Source organism: Scyliorhinus torazame, chromosome 14, assembly GCF_047496885.1.
Source record: "Scyliorhinus torazame isolate Kashiwa2021f chromosome 14, sScyTor2.1, whole genome shotgun sequence".
Taxonomy (NCBI): Eukaryota; Metazoa; Chordata; class Chondrichthyes; order Carcharhiniformes; family Scyliorhinidae; genus Scyliorhinus; species Scyliorhinus torazame.
In genome coordinates this window covers 42339162-42362293 of record NC_092720.1, presented here as the reverse complement: position 1 = coordinate 42362293, position 23132 = coordinate 42339162, and the positions used below count along the sequence as shown (strand labels likewise).

The window sequence follows — 23132 nt, the reverse complement described above, 5'->3', positions numbered from 1 at the left end:
CTGTAGCCCTGAAAATTTAATTTTGCAAGTTTGAAAATTCGCCCCTCCTATTAATTGCATCATCTTACTAAATTAAACAAAATTGGCGCGATTCAACCAAAACATTTCTAAGTATCATTTTGGGCAGGTTTGGCAGGGTGTTTCCCACCGGCTTTTTGGGTGAGATTCAGACCAGCATCCACCCATATTTCACCATTTTCTGGGGCCTTGGGGAGTTTCTTCCCCATCTAGCCCACTCTTAGAAATATTGGGCTGGATTCTCCGTTTCTGCGGCTACGTGCCTGCTCGAACGGAGAATTTGCGGGTGCTTTATGACGTAATAATTGGCACCGACCCCTCACCCATTCCGGGACTGGTGAGTGGCTAGCAGCGGCGCCGGGTGAAACTCTCGGCTCCAAAAACGGGTGGAGAACCCCACAGGCCACTCCTTGGCCAGCCCTGGCAGAACCCCCCTCCCCGGCCTGTGGCATGGATCCCGGGCGAGTGTGTTGGCACTGGACACGATTCACTTGCCACGTCCGACTCGGCGCCAGGCGTAATGCGTTGGTAGAATTGTGTCCATGGTCTCTAATTATCTACTCCCCAGGGAACCCACTTTATATAAACAAAATTCCATTCGCCCAATTTTTATGATGCTTTAATTGCATCTGTCTCCAAAAAGCCTGCTGCCTTTCAAACTACGATTAAAATAAAACATGATTACAGCAGTCATACACACTAACCCAGGCTTTTAACCCTTACTGCATAAATTACATATAATACAATACATATCTGAAATTCCTACACTAGTTGAAGAGATTCTCTGCTGCTTTACCTACTCAGACACAACAGTTTATCTATAGAGGCTGTTGTATTTGATTGGATGTCTGAAAACTAGGCATCTCTGGCGACACACCCATGAAAAGATATGAGGGTGAAAATCGTTACTTCATCGTTCACAGAAAAAACTGAGCAGTGTTTGAATTCTGGCTGTTACGTACAGCAATATGGTAGCCATTTCCTATGCTGCCCAGATACCACCCAATACTGTTGAAGACACAGCCAGGAAGGCAGACCCCAACACATGAGCTGAAACCAGTGCAGGACAGTGCACCCACAATAGACATAACATAATCAGTATGAAGAACAGATACCACAAACAATAGAGTGTAGAGATGAACAGATACAATAGAAAGGAGACAAACTAAGGAGAAAACACTATAGGAACATTAGATACAGCACAGTGCAAGAGGAAGAAAGAATACAAGATTGGACAGTATAGAAGTCAGAGCAAATCTAATCATACCCGCTGCTGCTCTGGCAATGATGAATGGAATAGCTGTATTCTCAGTCCTACTCCAGCCCATAAGTAGAAGTTAGCCACAAGACACATCTTTAAGTTTGAAGCTATACAGGCATGAGAGACTATCTAATTACAGGTGAGATGACGCCAAGACCTTTTTGCAACCACCTGTATTCAATTTTTGCAATGAATGGCTGTATGGTTTGAGCCTGTGAACTGAATCTTGAGAGCAGCTGTACAAAGCCAATGAGATAAACTAGTTTTCAGAGCTCCAGCTCATCCAGTTATTAGAGTATCAGTTACAGGAAGCACCAGTAATCAAAGGCCCATCCACCCATGTACCTGTCAGTTAAATAAACTCTCCTGCCCCACACCCCTGCTCCACACAGATAAATAACAATTCTGTTTTCTTTACATCTTGCTTCCTGAAGGATTTACTCATTCCCGGGTAACTCAATGCCACCTTCCATCTTAACAGCAGCTTGTGAAATGACGTTAAAGAATAACAAGAGCGTACACTTCACCCTGTTACTTGGAGACATTCAAAGTGGCCATCAGATATTTCCGAGAAGGAAGAGAAACACTTTACTGGGGATAACTTCAAACAAAAAGTTGCTGAAGGCATTTGTTTCTTTAATAGAAAAGGGACGCTGTCTGAGATGGCCAGGAGAAAAATGGTGCACAGAAAGAGGCAACTTATTCTCTCACAGATCCAATGTAAATGAATGCTGTGTAAAATTATTCATTGCTGAACATCTTGCAGTTATTTAGGATGGCAGTAAATGAGAGTTAACGTGTAAGGCACCGATATTGTCCCAGGTCAATTATCTTTCTTAATATAATGCATGTTCCTTTGAACTATCTTGTTATCACACACACATGGTGTTCTTTTCTTATGATAATATCTGCTGGATTGTTTGAATTAAAATGTTAGATTTCTGCCTTTGAGTAAGATGGAGTAAGTAGGGTGGGAGAAGGCTGGTGTGGAGTCTGTAAACATTGAAAAATGGCCTGTTTCCAAAGTAAAGTAAAGAACAGCAAAGAATGACTGAATAATTAAATAAGGATGGAGAAATTGGGAGTACAAGCGAAAGTTAGCTAGAAATAGGCAAACAGATAGAAAGCTTCTACAGATTTTAAAAAGGAAAAGAGTGTGTGAAGTCAATGTTGGTCCTCCAGAGAATGAGATTGGAATTGATACGTAAAATAAGGAAATGGAGGATGAATTCAAAAGATATTCACTGCTGGGGATACATATAACATTCCAGAAATAATTGTGAATCAGGAGGTGAAAGGGAGTGCTGAACTCATAACAATCAGCAGGGAACGGGTACTGAGAAAATTATTAGAACTAAAAGTTGATAAGTCCCCGGGTACTGATAGACTTCATCACAGGACAAGAAGCGACTGCTGAATTAGTAGGTGCATTAATTTTCCGAAATTCTCTAGATTCTGGAAAGGTGCCCAACAGATTGGAAAATGGCAAATGTGATAACAATGTTCAAGAAAGGAAGGAGACAGAAATCAGGAAACTACAGGCTAGTTAGCTCAACATCTGTCACAGGGAAATTGCTGGACTCTATTATTAAGGATGTTATGGCAAGGCACTTTAGAAAATCTCAGTGTGATGAGGCATAGTTAACATGGTTTTGTAAAAGGAAAATCATGTTTGACTAATTTATTGGAGCTCTTTGAGAAAGCAACAAGCAATGTGGATAAAGGGGAACCTGTGGATATGCTGTACCTGTATTTCCAGAAGACATTTGACAAGGTGCCACATCAACGGTTACTACACAAAATAAGAGCCATGATGTAGGGGGTAGCATATTTGCATAGGTAGAGGTTTGGTTAAATAACAGGAAGCAGAAAGTAGGGCTAAGTGGGTCTTAGTGATTTGGCAAGATGGGATGAGTGGAGTGCCACAGGGTTCAGAGGTTGGAGCCTCAACTAGTCACAATTTCTATCAGTTACTGGATGAAGTGACCGAATGTATGGTTGCTAAATTTGCTAATGACACAAAGATAGTTAATGAAGTAAATGGCGAAGAGGACATAAGGATTGTAAAAAGGGACATAGATAAATTATGTGAGTGGGCAATAAATTGATAATGGAGCATAATGTGGGAAAATGCAACATTGTCTGTTTCGGTGAGAAAAATAGAAAACATCATATTATTTAAGTAGAAAGAAATTGCAGAACTCTGAGATACAAAGGGATCTGTGTGTTCTGGGGCATGAATTAGAAATAAATAGTATTCAGGTGCAGCAAGTGATGAGGAAGGCAAATAGAATGTTGCTATTTATTGAAAGTTGACTGGAATAGGAAAGTAGGGATATTTTGCTGCATGTGTTCAGGACATTGGTGAGACCATATCTAGAGTAGTGTGTGTAGTTTGGTCTCCTTCTTTAAGAATATATGTAAATGTGTCAAAAACAGTTCATGGAAACTTCACTGGACTGATACCTGGGATGCGTGTGTGTGTGTTGGGGGGGGGGGGGGGGGGGGCAAGGGGCTATCATAAAAGTAAAGGTTGTACAAGCTGGGCCTGAATCCATTTTGAATTTAGTTTAGAAGATTGAGAGGTGATCTTACTGAAGCTTGTAAGATCCTAAAGTGACCCAACAGGGTGAATTCTGAAAGGATGTTTCCCTTTGTGGGAGAGTCTAAAACTAAGGGACACAGATGGGTGGCATGTAGCATAGTGGTTAGCACTATTGCTTCACCGCTTTTGATTTCCGCTTGGGTCACTGTTTGTGTGGAGTCTTCACGTTCTCCCCATGTCTGTGTGTGTTTCCTCCCACAAGTCTCGAAAGACGTGCTTGTTAGGTGAATTGGACATTCTGAATTCTCCCTCCGTGTACCCGAACAGGCGCCAGAGTGTGGCGACTCTGGGATTTTCACAGTAACTTCATTGCAGCATTAATGTAAGCCTATTTGTGACCCTAATAAAGATTAATATTAAAAATGAGCGGTCTCTCATTTGAGGTGGAATTGAGAAGAATTTCTTTCTCTAAGAGTTGTGAATTTTTGGAACTCTCTTCCCCAGAGTGCTGGAGTTGACATAAGAACATAAGAACTAGGAGCAGGAGTAGGCCATCTGGCCCCTCGAGCCTGCTCCACCATTCAATGAGATAATTGCTGATCTTTTGTGGACTCAGCTCCACTTTCCGGCCTGAACACCATAACCCTTAATCCCTTTATTCTTCAAAAAACTATCTATCTTTATCTTAAAAACATTTAATGAAGGAGCCTCTACTGCTTCACTGGGCAAGGAATTACATAGATTCACAACCCTTTGGGTGAAGAAGTTCCTCCTAAACTCAGTTCTACATCTACTTCCCCTTATTTTGAGGTTATGCCCCCTAGTTCTGCTTTCACCCGCCAGTGGAAACAACCTGCCCGCATCTATCCTATCTATTCCCTTCATAATTTTATATGTTTCTGTAGGATTTCCCCCCTCACCCTTCTATATTCCAACGAGTACAGTCCCAGTCTACTCAACCTCTCCTTGTAATCCAACCCCTTCAGATCTGGGATTAACCTAGTGAATCTTCTCTGCACACCCTCCAGTGCCAGTACGTCCTTTCTCAAATAAGGAGACCAAAACTGAACACAATAATCCAGGTGTGGCCTCACTAACACCTTATACAATTGCAGCACAACCTCCCTAGACATCAACGAATGTTTTTAAGGCAGAGTCAAAGATTAACACAGGTAAGTGAAGAATGGAGTTGAGGTCACAGTCAGATGGGCCTGATCTTATTGAATGGTGGAGCAGGGGCCAAATGTCCTACTCTTGCTGCATTGTTCTTGAGCTAGATACTGAAACTTAGCTGAGTTCACTTTCAGAATTTCATATAATATTTAGAGTGCCTTGGTGAATTGTTGCACATTAAGATGAGGGGTACAGTGTCTGTCGCCATTCATCTAAGGGCAGCACAGTAGCACAGTGGTTAGCACAGTTGCTTCACAGCTCCAGGGTCCCTGGTTCGCTCCCCGGCCTGGGGCACTGTCTGTGCGCAGTCTTCACGTTCTCCCCGTGTCTGCGTGGGTTTCCTCCGGGTGCTCCGGTTTCCTCCCACGGTCCAAAGATGTGCGGGTTAGGTGGATTAACCATGCCCTTAGTGTTAAAAATAGTTGCGTGGGGTTACTGGGTTGTGGGGATAGGGTGGAGGTATGGGCTTGGGTAAGGTGCTCTTTCCAAGGACTGATGTAGTCTCGATGGGTCAAATGGTCTCCTTCTGCACTGTAAATTCTATGATCTATAGAGGAAGACTTTCTGTTGCGGGCCTTTTCCCTTAGGAACTGGATCATGTGTGTGTTCCTGCAGCCAGCAGTGAGAGAGACATTTCACTTAACTGGTCTGTGTTGGGATTAAACCCAGTTTACCAATCTGTTTTTTCTTTATATCCTCTGCTGCAGTACAAGGGTGGAAATTGAGATTCTGAGCATGTTTTATTTACTTGCTGATAGTACAAATATATGAACATGGAGTGTACAAATTAATTATTTCGGTTCTGTTAACAGAATTAACTGATCTTGTTTGTGGTGTTTATTCTAATATAAAATGGGCAGAATTTAATCTAGGCAATGGGTGTCTGGCCCATTGATTGGAGAATTTGCGGGAGTTCTGTGTCACCTCCTGGAGAAGCGCCAATGGAATTAATCTATCGGGCACTTAACTGGCCAGCATTGCAGGCTTTCCAAGATTTAGGACCCTGGGGGGGAAATTCTGTCTGATGTGTACTGCCAGCCTGACAGAACCAGGCGTTCCATGGGGAGTGGCGGCTGCTGCTGATCAAACACCCAGGGAAAGGCAGGCCACAGGTGATTGAGGCTAGGATGGATAAAGGAAAAGGAAAGGGCTCTTGGCTGGGTGGGAAGGGGGGTGGTGGGGGTGGGATGTTAGAAGAAAAGGCAGAGGGTTGACTTTCAGTAAGATCCCCTTCCCAATGTCGGGTATCTTGATCAGGCACTCAGTGTCTTTGAACATGGCAGGTTGTTTATCAGTATCCCTGACTGGTGAACCCCCTATCCACTGCTGGGCTCCTACTCGTGTGGCAGAATGAGGCCCTCTAGTGGGCATTAGTTGCCGACTTAAAGGCCTCAATAAACATCCAGGTGGGAAGGGCTTCCATGAGCCATGGCACCCACCTTTAGAAGGGGCATTAAATTGCACCCAGTGTTTCAGTGGAGTGCATTTAAAAGAGGAAGCGAGCTGTTTTTGTGCAAAGTAAAAACAAATCTTTCTGTGATTAAAAACTGGTTTGGTGACATCGAACAATTAAAATATTGGTACTTGAATTAATAAACCAAATACTGTTCTGATGATGGGTCATTGATCGGTTTCTTTCAACTGGTGCTGCACAGCTTACTCTGTATTTTCAGCGTTTTCTGTTTTTATTTTACGTTTTGTGTTTTGCTTGTACTTTAATGGTTTTGACAAAGTGCTCAGCCATGTCAGAAGCAAAATAATGTCCATACAAAGCACGTACTTGGTAACTGATGGAAACAGCTATCATTTGCTCTGCTTGTTTTATGGGTGAGAATTTAAGAATGGCAAGTGATCAGCGCTCACCATCCTGAGAGTCCACAAGTAACATGCTACCACCGAATCTCGGAAGCCCACTGCCATTTAACACTCACTTGATTGGCAGTGGGCACAACTTCCATCTACCCTTGGAAGGTAGTCCCATTCATGAGAGCTGTTGGCCAGTCAGATTGTCTGACAGCTCTCCAGATCAAAGTGGTTTTGCAGTGCTTTGCCTGCAACTAAGTCCCAGGAACATTGGAGACCTAGGGGCCCATAGGGTGGGAGGGTAGTTGACGCTTTTGGGGATTGGGATGGGGACAATGCCAGCATCGGGGGGGGGGGGGTGGAGGGTAAACCATTGGGGGACGGAGGCCCTCAGCCCCAAGATCCCGGAGGGAAGATGCCCCAACTCTGGAGGGGCCTTCAGATTGGGCCCCCACTTTCAACCCGAGGTGGAGGAAAGCTTTCTTCTCTGTTCTCCATCCTACCCACACCCGCTCCTGCAAGCGTAAATATTGAGGCTGGGAAGGAAAAGGCCAGTAAGTAGCCATTAACTGGCCATTTAAGGGCTTCCATAGGTGAAAAGGCGAGTTTCTCGTCCGAGGCCCTGATTGCCCAAGCATGAAGTTGCGTCTGGGATTGTATGGGCAAGTTCCCGGGGGGAATCCCGTCCATTCAATTTTACGCAACCCCTCGCCTCAGAACCCATCTTGGGGGGAGCCCAAAATTCTGCCCGATGTGTACAATTCCAAAACTTATGCTGAAGTTACTGTGAATCAGTAGGAGGACCATTGAGATGAGTGCATAACCATGGTTTCTGCAGCATTCCTACAAAGTTGCACTGCAGGTAGCTTTGGGAAACTTTCCAACTTGTTGTTTTGTGATTCTTTCTATTTCAGCGCGAAATGTTTGTGTGCTTTATGCTGGAGCATGATTTCTGGTCAATCAATTGTAAGATTACAGCACTTGATTGAATGTGTGTAGTTACATTGCATCCAGCAAATGGTTTGATGGAACAGAAACATATGTCTAGAATTGTAAGTAATTGTACAAATATTCTGAGAAAGTGGCGCACTATGTTATATTTAGACTTGACTGTTGATGCAAGTTTGCAAGATGTCAGTGACATTCAGCTCATTGTCTGTTGTTTTTTTTTCCTTAGCCTGCCCACAGGACACCTTTGGGAAGGACTGCAACAGTATGTGCAAGTGTCAGAATGGAGGAACGTGTGATGCAATCAAAGGGTCATGTCGTTGCCCGCCTGGAATTGGTGGAGAATTTTGTGAAGATGGTTTGTGTCCCTCTATTTGAAAAATACATCCACTTCAGTTTTCTCAAGTTGGGCAAATCCTCCTATCACTGTTAAGTCATTGTTTTTCCTATCCCTGCACCTGGCCTTTTTAGATTGTCTGAATTATACCAATAGAAGACATTTTTTGGGAGAGGAGCGCATGGCCATAAGGGAGGCCACTTGATTTGTCCATCCAGGCAATCTCAATACTACCCAGAACAAAACCAGGAAACTCTGCTCCTCGATATGGCTAACTGACTTTCTTCTTTGATGGAGGCACATTCAATTGTGGCTTTCAAAAGAGAATTGGTCAAATTATTTGAAGAGTTAAAACTGCAAGGCTACAGAGAAAAGGCAGGGGAGTGGGACTAGCTGAATTGCTCTCGCAGAAAGTCACCATGAGCACAATGGGCTGAATGGCCTCCTTTTGAGTTACATGCTTCTATGGTCCTCTCACTTTCTATCCAGTTTTCCTCTTCCTCCATCCCTGCTCAATTTGGATTCTGTTGCTCCTTGCAGTTTCCCATCTAGTGCTCTTGAACTTTCTTTGTCATTGAGGTAAAACGTTGATGAAACAGACTATTTGACTTCCCCTGCTCGTATCTTTAAAAGAAAAACATGCAGCTGCCTGGCGAATGTGACTTCAGTTATTCAGTTGTGCAGCCAACGCAGAAATCCATTCCCTTCAATCAGTCCGAAATGAGCCTCTTGCTTGTTTGAATTCTACCCTTGTCCGACTGTTAGGGTTTGGTAGAACAAGTAACTGCAGTAGTTAAGCCATATCTTACACGCTTTTGAGATTCCCCACCTTCCAAGCCAGAAGAACCCAATAGCTCCTGAAGTCACCCATTCTTATTTTCTTGTTTTCCCACAAATTTCTGTGCATTCAATGGCTAAAAATAACATTAGCAGTCAAACTGGTTTGCGCTAGAAAGAAAATGTGCCTCAGCTTGGAGTAGAAAATCCAATTTGGAAGTCTAATTTGGACAGGAGCCTCCTAACTTATTGGCTCCAAGTTTGCTGACGATATGGAATTGCTGGTGTTATATGTTTGGTAAACTCATGTTTCTTCCTGTTGTTAGGCTGTCCAAAAGGATTTTTTGGGAAAGGCTGTAATAAGCGATGTAATTGTGCCAGCAATAGCTACTGTCACCGATTCTATGGGGCTTGTTTGTGTGATCCTGGACTGTATGGACGCTTCTGCCATTTACGTAAGTATGGGTTGACTCAGTCAGTAAAATGCTCACTGTTTATGAATAGTCATTGATTGGAATGAGATCTCATTCTATGGTGTGGGGTTTCTATTTGTGCAGAAAGGAATGGCATTGCAAAAAATTGTTGACACTGAGCACCTTTAAATCAAATACAGCACAGGCGATGCAGACTAAAGTTTAATCTGCTCTGCGCTCTCTCTCTCCATTCCCTAATAAACTGTCCTCCGTATTAATACAATTTCTTTCCATTACGCATGTCAATCATGTCTACTTTGACAGATTGTCATTTTACATCTAATTATGGGAGATTCTGTGTTGTGATTTGTTCTATGTGAGACTTAAAATTAGTAGATTAAAATCTTGTCATTGAGAGATGTATGATCTAATTTACATCTGGTCCCAGATTCTGGAGGTATCAGTCGCAGCATTGAGCTTGACTACCACTACTGCCACACATGTTGCACTTATCTGTCATGAGGTTAATGCCTTGGATTGTCAAAACGGGGCAATATTCCTCATATCCACATGGAGGTGTACCCTCCGTTCCACTGAATTACAAATGGAAGTACATCAAAGTCGCCATTTTCTGCATTTGCCATTAAATGAACTCTATAATTAAATTTTGGCTATGGCCTTTAAGAGCCTTCGGGTGTGGAAGTCGGGTGAGCAGGGGCCGAAGCGGCAGGTGGGGCGGTGAGAGAGGAAACGGTGAGGGGGGTGGTGAGCAGGAGGTGGCAACAATGGGCACACACCAATAACATCAGCAGCACCAACTTCTTGTTCTAGTGTGGTGGCAGAAGATACAATGTTTAAACACCACTTATCAAAACAATTCACCCATTGAACAAAACAGTCCTGACTGTATTTCTGAATCCCTGGGTGGGATCTTCCAGCCCTTTCACCAGCCGGATCTTCCAGTCCAGCCAAAGGAGCCCCCCCCACCGTGGCGGGTCACTCACTGTGCAGCCAGCGAGCAACGTAAATGGCCATTGACTTTGGCAGGACTGGGAGTGGCCAATGACGAGCCGCCTCCAGTGCCAGATAACCCGCTGCAGGGGGACGAAAGATCCCTGTCCATTTGCTTCCATCACTGCCACACACTTCCTCTAAATAATTGGATTTATCTATGAAAGTAACCTGCAAACATTTGAAATGTCTCCAGATCTTTTTCTCTCTGTTTTTGGTTACTGTTTTGATTGTCTATGACGTGTCTGCAGTATTATTGCAGAATCTTCATTATTTTTCCATTCAATTCAGTGCTGAATTTGGTGCATTTGAGTGCTATAGTGAGAGTTTGGTGACTGAGGGAGTCTAAGGGTTCATTTTTACCTAAAGTCTAGTCTTTCTTTCTTTTATTTAGTTAATTAACTTAAAAGTTGCTGTTTGGTTTAGAAGAAGGTGAATTTTCAATCAGCTTTAAACAAAGCTTCTACTTGTAGGCACTTGCAGCTGGAGCTTGTTAATTACTTAATTGGATTAGGCCAGTTTTCAGAGGCTAGATTCACAGTATAAAAGTGACCCACCTACAGTGCAGACTTTGTTTGCACTGAGTGCTGAATTTGGTGCATTTGAGTGCTATCGTGAGAGTTTGGTGACTGAGGGAGTGCTGAATTTGGTGCATTTGAGTGCTATAGTGAGAGTTTGGTGACTGAGGGAGTGCTGAATTTGGTGCATTTGAGTGCTATCGTGAGAGTTTGGTGACTGAGGGAGTTAGGTGAGGAGGGAGTACGGTGCTCCTTTCATTTTGTTTCCTACATTTCCGCAAAGAGCGAGAAGGGAGCCAGACGTTTACAGAGAGTGCAGCTGACTGGGAGCAGAGTTGGAAAGCGGAGGTCCAGTTGGTCCACAGGGCAGCTATATTCTGTAAGGTAAGAGATGATGGAGTTGCATGCTCCTCCTGTAGGATGTGGGTGAGGGATACCACCGGTGTCCCCGCTGACTATACCTGCGGGAAGTGCATCCAACTCCAGCTCCTCAGAGACCGTGTTAGGGAACTGGAGCTGGAGCTGGATGAACTTCGGATCATCCGGGAGGCAGAGGGGGTGATAGAGAAGAGTTACATGGAGGTAACCATACCCAAGGTACAGGACAAGAGTAGCTGGGTTACAGTCAGGGGGAAAAACAAACAGGCAGACAGTGCAGGGATCCCTCGTGGCCGTTCCCCTTCAAAACAAGTATACCGTTTTGGATGCTGTTGGGGGGGATGTCCTACCGGGGGAAGGCCCTAGCGGTCAGGTCTCTGGCACTGAGTCTGGCTCTGGGGGTCAGAAGGGAAGAGGGGAGAATAGAAAAGCAATAATAATAGGAGATTCAATGGTTAGGGGAATAGATAGGAGATTCTGCGGTCGTGAGCGAGACTCCCGGAAGGTATGTTGCCTCCCAGGTGCCAGGGTCAGGGATGTCTCGGATCGTGTCTTCAGGATCCTTAAGGGGGAGGGGGAGCTGCCAGAAGTCATGGTGCACATTGGTACCAACGACATAGATAGGAAAAGGGGTGTGGAGGTAATAAACGAGTTTAGGGAGTTAGGCTGGAAGTTAAAAGCCAGGACAGACAGAGTTGTCATCTCTGGTTTGTTGCCGTGCCACGTGATAGCGAGGCTAGGAATAGGGAGAGAGTGCAGTTGAACACGTGGCTGCAGGAATGGTGTCGGAGGGAGGGCTTCAGGTATTTGGATAATTGGAATGCATTCTGGGGAAGGTGGGACCTGTACAAGCAGGACGGGTTGCATCTGAACCAGAGGGGCACCAATATCCTGGGAGGGAGGTTTACTAGTACTCTTCGGGAGGGTTTAAACTAATTTGTCAGGGGAACGGGAACCGGATTTGTAGTCCAGCAACTCAGGTAGCCGATATTCAGGACACCAAAGCGTGTAGTGAGGCAGTGGGGAAGGGAACACTGACAAAGGAGAGTACTTGCAGGCACGGAGATGGGTTGAAGTGTGTATACTTCAATGCAAGAAGCATCAGGAATAAGGTGGGTGAACTTAAGGCATGGATCGGTACTTGGGACTATGATGTGGTGGCCATCACGGAAACTTGGATAGAAGAGGGGCAGAAATGGTTGTTGGAGGTCCCTGGTTATAGATATTTCAATAAGATTAGGGAGGGTGGTAAAAGAGGTGGGGGGGGGTGGCATTGTTCATTAGAGATAGTAGAAAAGCTGCAGAAAGGCAGTTCGAGGAGTATCTGCCAACTGAGGTAGTATGGGTTGAATTCAGAAATAGGAAAGGAGCAGTCACCTTGTTGGGAGTTTTCTCTAGGTCCCCCAATAGTAGCAGAGATGTGGAGGAACAGATTGGGAAACAGATTTTGGAAAGGTGCAGAAGTCACAGGGTAGTACTCATGGGTGACTTCAACTTCCCAAACATTGAGTGGAAACTCTTCAGATCAAATAGTTTGGATGGGGTGGTGTTTGTGTAGTGAGTCCAAGAAGCTTTTCTAACACAGTATGTAGATTGTCCGACCAGAGGGGAGGCCATATTGGATTTGGTACTTGGTAATGAACCAGGGCAAGTGATAGATTTGTTAGTGGGGGAGCATTTTGGAGATAGTGACCACAATTCTGTGACTTTCACATTAGCAATGGAGAGGGATAGGTGCGTGCAACAGGGCAAGGTTTACAATTGGGGGAAGGATAAAAACGATGTTGTCAGACAAGAATTGAAGTGCTTAAGTTGGGAACATCGGCTGTCAGGGAAGGACACAAGTGAAATGTGCAACTTGTTCAAGGAGCAGGTACTACGTGTCCTTGATATGTATGTCCCTGCATGATGGTCGAGTGAGGGAACCATGGTTGACAAGGGAGGTTGACTGTCTTGTTAAGAGGAAGAAGGAGACTTATGTAAGGCTGAGGAAACAAGGTTCAGACAGGGCGCTGGAGGGATACAAGATAGCCAGGAGGGAACTGAAGAAAGGGATTAGGAGAGCTAAGAGAGGGCATGAAAAATCTTTGGCCGGGAGGATCAAGGAAAACCCCAAGGCCTTTTACACACATGTGAGAAATATGAGAATGACTAGAGCGAGGGTAGGTCCGATCAAGGACAGTAGTGGGAGATTGTGTATTGAGTCTGAAGAGATAGGAGAGGTCTCGAACGAGTACTTTTCTTCAGTATTTACAAATGAGAGGGGCCATATTGTTGGAGAGGACGGTGTGAAACAGACTGGTTAGCTCGAGGAAGTACTTGTTAGGAAGGAAGATGTGTTGGGCATTTTGAAAAACTTGAGGATAGACAAGTCCCCCGGGCCTGACGGGATATATCCAAGGATTCTATGGGAAGCAAGAGATGAAATTGTAGAGCCGTTGGCATTGATCTTTTCGTCCTCACTGTCAACAGGGGTGGTACAAGGGGATTGGAGAGTGGCGAATGTCGTGTCCCTGTTCAAAAAAGGGAATAGGGATAACCCTGGCAATTACAGGCCAGTTAGTCTTACTTCGGTGGTAGGCAAAGTAATGGAAAGGATACTGAGGGATACGATTTCTGAGCATCTGGAAAGACACTGCTTGATTAGGGATAGTCAGCACGGTTTTGTTAGGGGTTGGTCTTGCCTTACAAGTCTTATTGAATTCTTTGAGGAGGTGACCAAGCATGTGGATGAAGGTAAAGCAGTGGATGTAGTGTACATGGATTTTAGTAAGGCATTTGATAAGTTTCCCATGGTAGGCTTATGCAGAAAGTAAGGAGACATAGAATAGTGGGAAATATGGCCAGTTGGATAACAAACTGGCTAACCGATAGAAGTCAGAGAGTGATGGTGGATGGCAAATATTCGGTCTGGATCCCAGTTACCAGTGGCGTACCGCAGGGATCAGTTCTGGGTCCTCTGCTGTTTTTGATTTTCATTAATGACTTGGATGAGGGAGTTGAAGGGTGGGTCAGTAAATTTGCAGACAATACGAAGATTGGTGGAGTTGTGGATAGTGAGGAGGGCTGTTGTCGGCTGCAAAGAGACATAGATAGGATGCAAAGCTGGGCTGAGAAGTGGCAGATGGAGTTTAACCCTGAAAAGTGTGAGGTTGTTCATTTTGGAAGGACAAATATGAATGTGGAATACAGGGTTAACGGTAGGGTTCTTGGCAATGTGGAGGAGCAGAGAGATCTTGGGATCTATGTTCATACATCTTTGAAAGTTGCCACTCAGGTGGATAGAGCTGTGAAGAAGGCCTATGGTGTGCTGCCGTTCATTAACAGAGGGATTGAATTTAAGAGCCGTGAGGTGATGATGCAGCTGTTCAAAACCTTGGTAAGGCCACATTTGGAGTACAGTGTACAGTTCTGGTCACCTCATTTTAGGAAGGATGTGGAAGCTTTGGAAAAGGTGCAAAGGAGATTTACCAGGATGTTGCCTGGAATGGAGAGTAGGTCTTACGAGGAAAGGTTGAGGGTGCTAGTCCTTTTCTCATTAGAACGGAGAAGGATGAGGGGCGACTTGATAGAGGTTTATAATATGATATGGGGAATAGAGTAGACAGAGACTTTTCCCCCGGGTGGAACAAACCATTACAAGGGGACATTAATTTAAGGTGAATGGTGGAAGATATAGGGGGGATGTCAGAGGTAGGTTCTTTACCCAGAGAGTAGTGGGGGCATGGAATGCACTGCCTGTGGAAATAGTTGAGTCGGAAACATTAGGGACCTTCAAGCAGCTATTGGATAGGTACATGGATTACGGTAGAATGATATAGTGTAGATTAATTTGTTCTTAAGGGCAGCACGGTAGCATTGTGGATAGCACAATTGCTTCACAGCTCCAGGGTCCCAGGTTCGATTCCGGCTTGGGTCACTGTCTGTGCGGAGTCTGCACATCCTCCCCGTGTGTGCGTGGGTTTCTTCCGAGTGCTCCGGTTTCCTACCACAATCCAAAGATGTGCAGGTTAGGTGGATTGGTCGTGATAAATTGCCCTTAGTGTCCAAAATTGCCCTTAGTGTTGGGTGGGGTTACTGAGTTATGGGGATAGGATGGAAGTGTTGACCTTGGGTAGGGTGCTCTTTCCAAGAGCCGGTGCAGACTCGATGGGCCGAATGGCCTCCTTCTGCACTGTAAATTCTATGATAATCTATAATTAATCTAGGACACAGGTTCGGCACAACATCGTGGGCGGAAGGGCCTGTTCTGTGATGTATTTTTCTATGTTAAATGTTCAATTCAGAGAGGCTCAGACAGAAAGTGACTTTGAATCATTCTACTGCTTAATCATTCAATAGTTAATATCACATCTTTCCCCTTCTTGCTTTCTCCCTGAGGAGAAAAAAGGTGAATATTAAAAAGGATAATATCAGTGGGCAAGTAGATAGGACACCTCTCTCCTCAGCTTTATTCATTGATTATTCATTGGCAAAGTCAATATGAGATGCAAGAACTAATACACATCTGTGCTCTTTTTCAGCTTGTCCAAAGTGGGCTTTTGGACCAGGATGTTCCAAAGAATGTCAGTGTGCGCAGGCACATGCAGCAGGCTGTGACCCCAAAAATGGCACATGTGTTTGTAAACCAGGTTTCCTCGGCCTCGGATGTGCAAAAGGTATATGCATGTGTTGCTGAGCAGCTATTACATCAGACAAAGTAGTCAGGATTTGCACATTCAACAGTGACATACTGCATTGTACCTGTGAGTTGCCAATCTCCTTCTTTCCAGCATGGCTCTCATACACCTCCCATTCCTGCAACACTCTGCTCAACACCAGTCCCTTGGCTCCCAATCCTGGCAGCCACAAATCTGGCAACTTGCAACAACCCACAATATGATAGAACAAGTTTGCAATGCCTCCACCTGCCACTTCATGATGATCTATTCAGCCCACTCAAGGTACAACTCCCATCAAGAAGGCTGGAAAAACCCTCTCACACAGGATGTCAATACAAATTCCACCTGAATGGGAAGCATTGGACATGACAAACTAGTACCTGGTCTCAAACCCAACCCAACAACTGCCTGGTTTCAACCTTCAAAGGAAAGAATGATCCACTCTTAACAGTTTCAGGGTGGCCATGGCTCCTGCTTGGCCAACTTCCACAGATGGGCCATTAGTGCCAACCCCCATGTACCTGTGGGAGAGAGCAAACTATGCACCACATTATAGAAGAAAGCTCAATCCACAGACACAGCGGGGACCTATCTGCGCTCAGCACAACAGGAGCGGAGGAAACTGCTTGGCTTAGGGTCTTTACACTCGCTAAGTTAATAAATAAATAATCTGCCAACAAAGACAATGGAAGCAGATTACTTGCATACCATCTGACAGAGGGATAGTGCATGGCATGGAGAGAATGCATTTAATAAATCCCATTCACTTTTTGGCATGGTAATATTTGCATCAAACAAGCATCATTTGGTACAACTTATCTTGGTTTGATGTCTTGATTTGGAATTTTGTTAATTATAGATAGCTTTTAATATTAATTTCCTCTGTTACAAAACTGTTACCCAAAGAAAATTGAAGGATAAGACAAAGTACTACTTCATGTTGACAAAGTGGTATTTTTGAGGCAGCCTTTCCTTGAGGTTTGAGTGTCAGGTACATTCTTGGTGTCAAGCAGAGCCTAAAAGAAGAAAAAAATCTATTTATTATAAATGAAAGGGTGGCACGGTGGTGCTGTGGCGATGAGGACCTGGATTCGATCCCGGCCCCGGGTCACTGTCTGTGTGGAGTTTGCACATTCTCCCCATGTCTGTGGGTTTCACCACCACAACCTAAAAAAAAGATGTGCAGGATAGGTGGATTGGCCATGGTAAATGCCCCTTAATTGGAAAAAAATAATTGGATACTCTAGATTTAGAAAATAAGCAAATGGTAAGTATAATCCTCGCTGGAACTACACTATCCAGCTGAAAAGATTAAAACGATTCTCCATTTTACTTAAAATGACTTATTTCTTTTTCCTATAGAATGCACCGTTGGCTTCTATGGTGCTGGTTGTAAATTCCATTGTGACTGTCCGATCGGTGTGCCATGCAATCACAGGACTGGTGAATGTAAACACCAGTGCCCACCAGGGTTCCACGGAGACCAATGCCACTTAAGTAAGTGTTTGAGTGAGAGGTTTAGGATGCAGTGTGACGGAAATGGTTTCATTTACTATTGCTGCAATCCACAATCTTGCTAAATCCTTCTTGTTATTGACAGTTTGTACCTCTGGGAGATTTGGGATTAACTGCAGAGAAAATTGTGACTGTGGTGGGGCACCTTGCGACTCACGGACTGGCCAGTGTATCTGCCCTGCTGGCAAAACAGGATTGTCCTGTGAAAGAGGTAAGGCAGCTCCAAAATTATCACAATGATTTATCACTATTGTTACTATGAAAGGTATCATACAATCTTCTGAGATGTCAATAAGCAGTGATGTGTTCACTCTGAAATTTAGGTCTTATATGAATGTGGCTGAACACATCATAAAATCCTGCTTGAAGTAAGAATAACCACCTGACGTTTCCATGGTGGCAGATAGTGGAATATCTGAGAAATGATAACAGTTCAAAAATGATCCATTTTCACCACCTTGCCTGGAATTTTGGAAATGGGATACCAACGGACAACGAGTCATTTTGCATAGCTTCAGAGCAGCATGTTCAGTAAGGCTGGGTTATTAAACCCACAAATAACAATGCTTCAAGAACAAATATAACTTTGCCTGATTAAAACATCCAAATAATGGCAGCCAGGAAAAGACCCTACATTCACCAAGACTGTCCCACACAATTGCAATACTTTCTGCGGTGGCAAAGTGGTATAATCTGTAAGGTATGATTCTGTGGGCTGGTGACCCAGGGATTGATTCCCGCCACACCAGATGTTGGAGGTTGAATCCAATAAATATCTGGAATTAAAAGCCGAATGATGACCATGAAACCATTGTCGATTGTCGTAAAAAAAAAAGCTGGTTCATCGATCTTCTTGAGGGAAGGAAATCTGCAGTCCTCACCTCGTCTGGCCTACATGTGACTCCAGATCCACAGCAATGTGGTTGACTCTTAAATGCCCTCTGAAATGGCACAGCAAGCCATTCAGTAGTATCAAATAGAACATAGACCATACAGTGCAGAAGGAGGCCATTCGGGCCATTGAGTATGCACCGACCCACTTAAGCCCTCACCTCCACCCTATCCCCGTAACCCAATAACCCCTCCTAACCTTTTTGGACACTAAGGGCAATTTAGCATGGCCAATCCACCTGACCTGCGCGCCCTTGGACTGTGGGAGGAAACTGGAGCACCCGGAGGAAACCCACACAGACACAGGGAGAACGTGCAGACTCCACACAGACAGTGACCCAGCGGGGAATCGAGCCTGGGACCCTGGCGCTGTGAAGCCACAATGCTATCCGCTGTGCTACCGTGCTGCCCCAAATAGCTACAAAGTCAATAAAAACAAAAGGAACCTGATGAACCACCGACATCGACCTAGGCACTGGAAACGCCAACGGCAGACCCAGCCCTGTCAACCCGGCAAAGTCCCCCTTACGAACATCTGGGGGCTTGTGCCAAAATTGGGAGAGCTGCCTCATAGGCTAGTTAAGTAATAGCCTAACATAGTCATACTCACAGAATCATACCTCACAGACAATGTCCCAGACACCACTGTCACCATCCCTGTATCCGTCCTGTCCCACCAGCAGAACAGACCTAGCAGAGGTGGCAGCACAGTGGTATTCAGTCGGGAAGGAGTTGCCCTGGGAGTCATCAATATCGACTCCGGACCCCATGAAGTCTCATGGCTTCAGGTTAAAATGGGCAAGGAAACCTCCTGCTGATTACCACGTACCATCCACCCCCAGCTGATGAATTAGCATTCCTCCATGTTGAACACCACTTGGCGGAAGCACTAAGGGTAGCAAGGTCACAAAATGTACTCTGGATGGGGGACATCGAAATCATCACCAAGAGTGGGTCAGTAGTACCACAGCTGACTGAGTTGGCCAAGTCGTAAAGTACATAACTGCCAGACTGGGTTTGTGGAAGGTGAGGGAAAAACATATTAGACCTCATCCTCACCAACCTGCCTGCCGCAGATGCATCTGCCCATAACAGTATTGCTAGGAGTGACTGTCCTTGTGGAGACAAAATCCCGTCTTCACATTGAGAATACCCTCCATCGTGTTGCGTGACACTGCCATCATGCTAAATGGGATGGATTTAGAAGAAATCGAGCAACTCAAGACTAGGCATCCATGAGACGCTGTGGGTCATCAGCAGCAGCAGAATTGTATACGACCACAATCTGCAATCTCATGATCCGGCTTGTCCCCCACTCTACCATTACCACCAAGCAGGGGATCAACGCTACTTTAATGAAAAGTGCATGAGGGCATGTCAGGCATACCGAAAAATAGGTGTCAACCTGGTGAAGTTACAATACAGGACTGCTTGTGTGCCAAACATAAGCAGCAAGTGATGAACAGAGCTAAGCAATTCCACAACCAATGGATCAGATCTAAGCTCTGCAGTCCTGCCACATCCAGCTGTGAATGGTGGTGGACATTTAAACAACTCACTGGAGGAGGAGGCTCCACAAATATCCCCATCCCCAATGATGGAGGAGTGCAGCACATCTGTGCAAAAGACAAGGCTGAGGCATTTGAAATAATCTTCAGCGAGAAGTGCCGAGTGGATGATCCATCTTGGTCTCCTCCAGAGGTCCCCAGATGTCAGTCTTCTGCCAATTTGATTCACCCCACATGATATCAAGAAACGTCTGAAGGCACTGGATGCTGCAAAAGCTATGGGCCCTGACATTATCCCAGCAATAGTACTGAAGGCTTGAACTCCAGACTTGCCATGCCCATAGCCAAGCTGTTCCAGTACAACTACAACACTGGCATCTACCCAGCAATGTGGAAAATTGTCCAGGTATGTTATATACACAAAAAGCAGGACAAATCTAACCCAGCCAGCTACTGCCCTATCAGTCTACTCTCGATTCTCAGCAAAGTGATGGAAGAGGTCATTAATTGTGACAATAGCCAGACTTGAGCTGACAAATGGCAAATAACATTTATGCTACACGTGCCAGGCAATCACCGTCTTCAATAAGAGAAATCAAACCATCGGCCTTTGACATTCAGTGGTATTACCAGCACTGAATCACCCACTATCAAGATCCTGGGAGTCATCATTGATCAGAAACTGGACAGCCATATTAATACTGTGGTTACAAAAACAGATTCTCTATTCAATCATTCAGAGGCTAAGAATCCTGCAGCGAGTAATTCATCCCCTCACCTACCCAAAGCGTGTCCACTACCTACAATCATAGAATCATAGAATTTACAGTGCAGAAGGAGACCATTCGGCCCATCGAGTCTGCACCGGCTCTTGGAAAGAGCACCCTACCCAAGGTCAACACCGCCACCCTATCCCCATGACCCAGTAACCCCACCCAACACTAAGGGCAATTTTGGACACTAAGGGCAATTTATCATGGCCAATCCACCTAACCTGCACATCTTTGGACTGTGGGAGGAAACCGGAGCACCCGGAGGAAACCCACGCACACACGGGGAGGATGTGCAGACTCCGCACAGACAGTGACCCAAGCTGGAATCGAACCTGGGACCCTGGAGCTGTGAAGCAATTGTGCTATCCACAAGGCTACCGTGCTGCCCACAAGGCACAAGTCAGGAGCGTGATGGAATACTCCCTATTTGCCTGGATGAGTGCAGCTCCAACAACACTCTAGAAGCTCAACACCATCCAGAAACAACACTCAAGAAGCTCAACACCATCCAGAACAAAACAGACCGCATGATTGGCACGCCTTCCACAAACATATTCACTTCCTGCAACACCGACGCACAGTAACAGCAGTGTGTACCATCTACAAGATGCACTGCAGGAACGCGCCAAGGCTCCTTAAGCAGCACCTTCCATCCCCATTACTACTACCATCTAGGAGAACAAGGGCAGCAGAAGAATAGGAACACCACCACCTGGAAGCTCCCCTCCCCCTCCCCCCAAGTCACTCACCACTCTGATTTGGAAATATATTGCCTTCACTGTTGCTGGGTCAAAATCCTGGAACTCCATCCCTAACAGCACTGTGGGTGTACCTATACCCCAGGGACTGCAGCGGTTCAAGAAGGCAGCTCACCACCACCTTCTTAAAGGCAATTACAGATGGGCAATAAATGCCGGCCTAGACAGCGACGCCCACATCCCGTAAAAATGAATTTAAAAAAAATACTTTCTCCCCCCTACCTGAAACTATATGATCTCCTGGGACAGGTGAAAACCAGGAAAAACCTTGGGCCAATGTATAGGGAACAAATCTTGCTCTTCGATTCTGTTCGGTGGTCAGTGATAATTCGATGCTGTATCTCCTTGAGTAAAATTTTGATGCATTCACCCAGGTTCTGAACATAATGTTGGGTCAGCCGGGTAAGATGTGAGCAGCACTCAACTTTCCTCCCCCAACTATTGTAATTGTTTAAATTCAATTCTACGAGATGTGGGCATCGCTTGCTAGGCCAGCATTTATTGTCCATTCCTGGCTGCCCTTCAGAAGGTGGTGGTGATGACCACGAAACCATTGTCGATTGTTGTAAAAATCTATCTGGTTCATGAGTGTCCATTTTTAGGGACATGTGACTCCAGATCCAGGGCAATGTGGTTGACTCTTAAATCCTAGCAAGCCACTCAGGTCAGTTAGGGATAGTCAACAAATGCTGTCCCAGGCAGCGAAGCCTATATTCCATGAACGAAAAAAATAATAGTTGTGCATATTTACTGTGGAGAATTCTTAGTGCATCATCAGTTTGAAGCCTGGAATACCTTGGAAGCAATGGATTAAGGAAAAATAATGGCCATAGTATGAAGCACACCCAAAGTGCATACCCAGATAATATATGTATAAAGCATGACTAATATTTATCCGACAAATTACACTGAAGTATATCCATTCAGTATATGTAGGAAGCACATCTGAAGTAGAGTAAAACTATCTACTTGTGGCCCTGCAATCAATTGAAATGAAAGATGGACAATTTCCAGAGCAGGCGGCTAATACACAGCGTCTCGCAACTGGACTATATGAAGTGTAAGAGCATTAGGCACATCGACTGTACTGTGCAATGTGATTGCCTAAACCAATCTATATGAAGCATCAGCTAATTTCTCCCATTCTTCAACTAGACTGTCCGGCTGGTCGCTGGGGTATAAACTGCCAGTCCACCTGTAGCAATTGTGAAAATGGAGGTGTTTGTAACAAGGAGCTGGGGACATGTGACTGCCCTGCAGGATTCACCGGAGAACTTTGCCAGGACAGTGGGTATCCTGAAGCATGTCTGTATAACAAATTGTTCAGATTAAATGGTCTGGTTTGACACTGCTGGCACAACCAGCTTTTATTAATAATTGTTGTAATGTTTAAAGACACTAATTTGATTTGTTCTTCTTTCTGTGATTCTGTTCTTCCCTGTCAGAAACTCCATATTCCTTGAGTTAAGCAGTTCCTTCCCCAGTCCTACAATCTAAATTATCTCCCTCTTCACTCGTCCCAGGTATCCACTGGCCTGTGGGAATCTGGTGTGAGCCTAGGCAGTGAGGTTTGGCTCACTATTCCATCACTGAAGGCATCACAGTTGAGCTCATGCTGGTTCTATCCTCAGCTATCCCCACACATACATGCACACCCACACAAACCCTTTCCAACATAAAACGCTGAACAGCAATAAGACAGGGGCACATGTGTACATTTTATTAACATCCTTGGCTCTGGGGAGATGAGGCCAATTCTAGTACCTCAACCGTTGGCCCAGCTGGGTTAACTCAGCATAAGTCAAAATTAATCTTATGGTCTTTATGGTTTGTTATGGCACAGG

At 44.9% G+C, this 23132-nt stretch overlaps 1 protein-coding gene across 4 annotated transcripts in view; it reads left to right on the top strand.

The window, feature by feature from the left end:
* Positions 1-23132, top strand: part of LOC140389667 (uncharacterized) — a 405956-nt gene that overhangs the window by 336722 nt on the left and 46102 nt on the right. For all 4 annotated transcript variants that reach the window (XM_072474012.1, XM_072474013.1, XM_072474011.1 and 1 more), the window contains 6 exons: positions 7978-8106; positions 9189-9317; positions 15706-15840; positions 17206-17340; positions 17444-17569; positions 22444-22575. In XM_072474012.1, coding sequence (XP_072330113.1) covers positions 7978-8106; positions 9189-9317; positions 15706-15840; positions 17206-17340; positions 17444-17569; positions 22444-22575 — 786 coding nt within the window. The remainder of the gene's footprint in view (positions 1-7977; positions 8107-9188; positions 9318-15705; positions 15841-17205; positions 17341-17443; positions 17570-22443; positions 22576-23132) is intronic.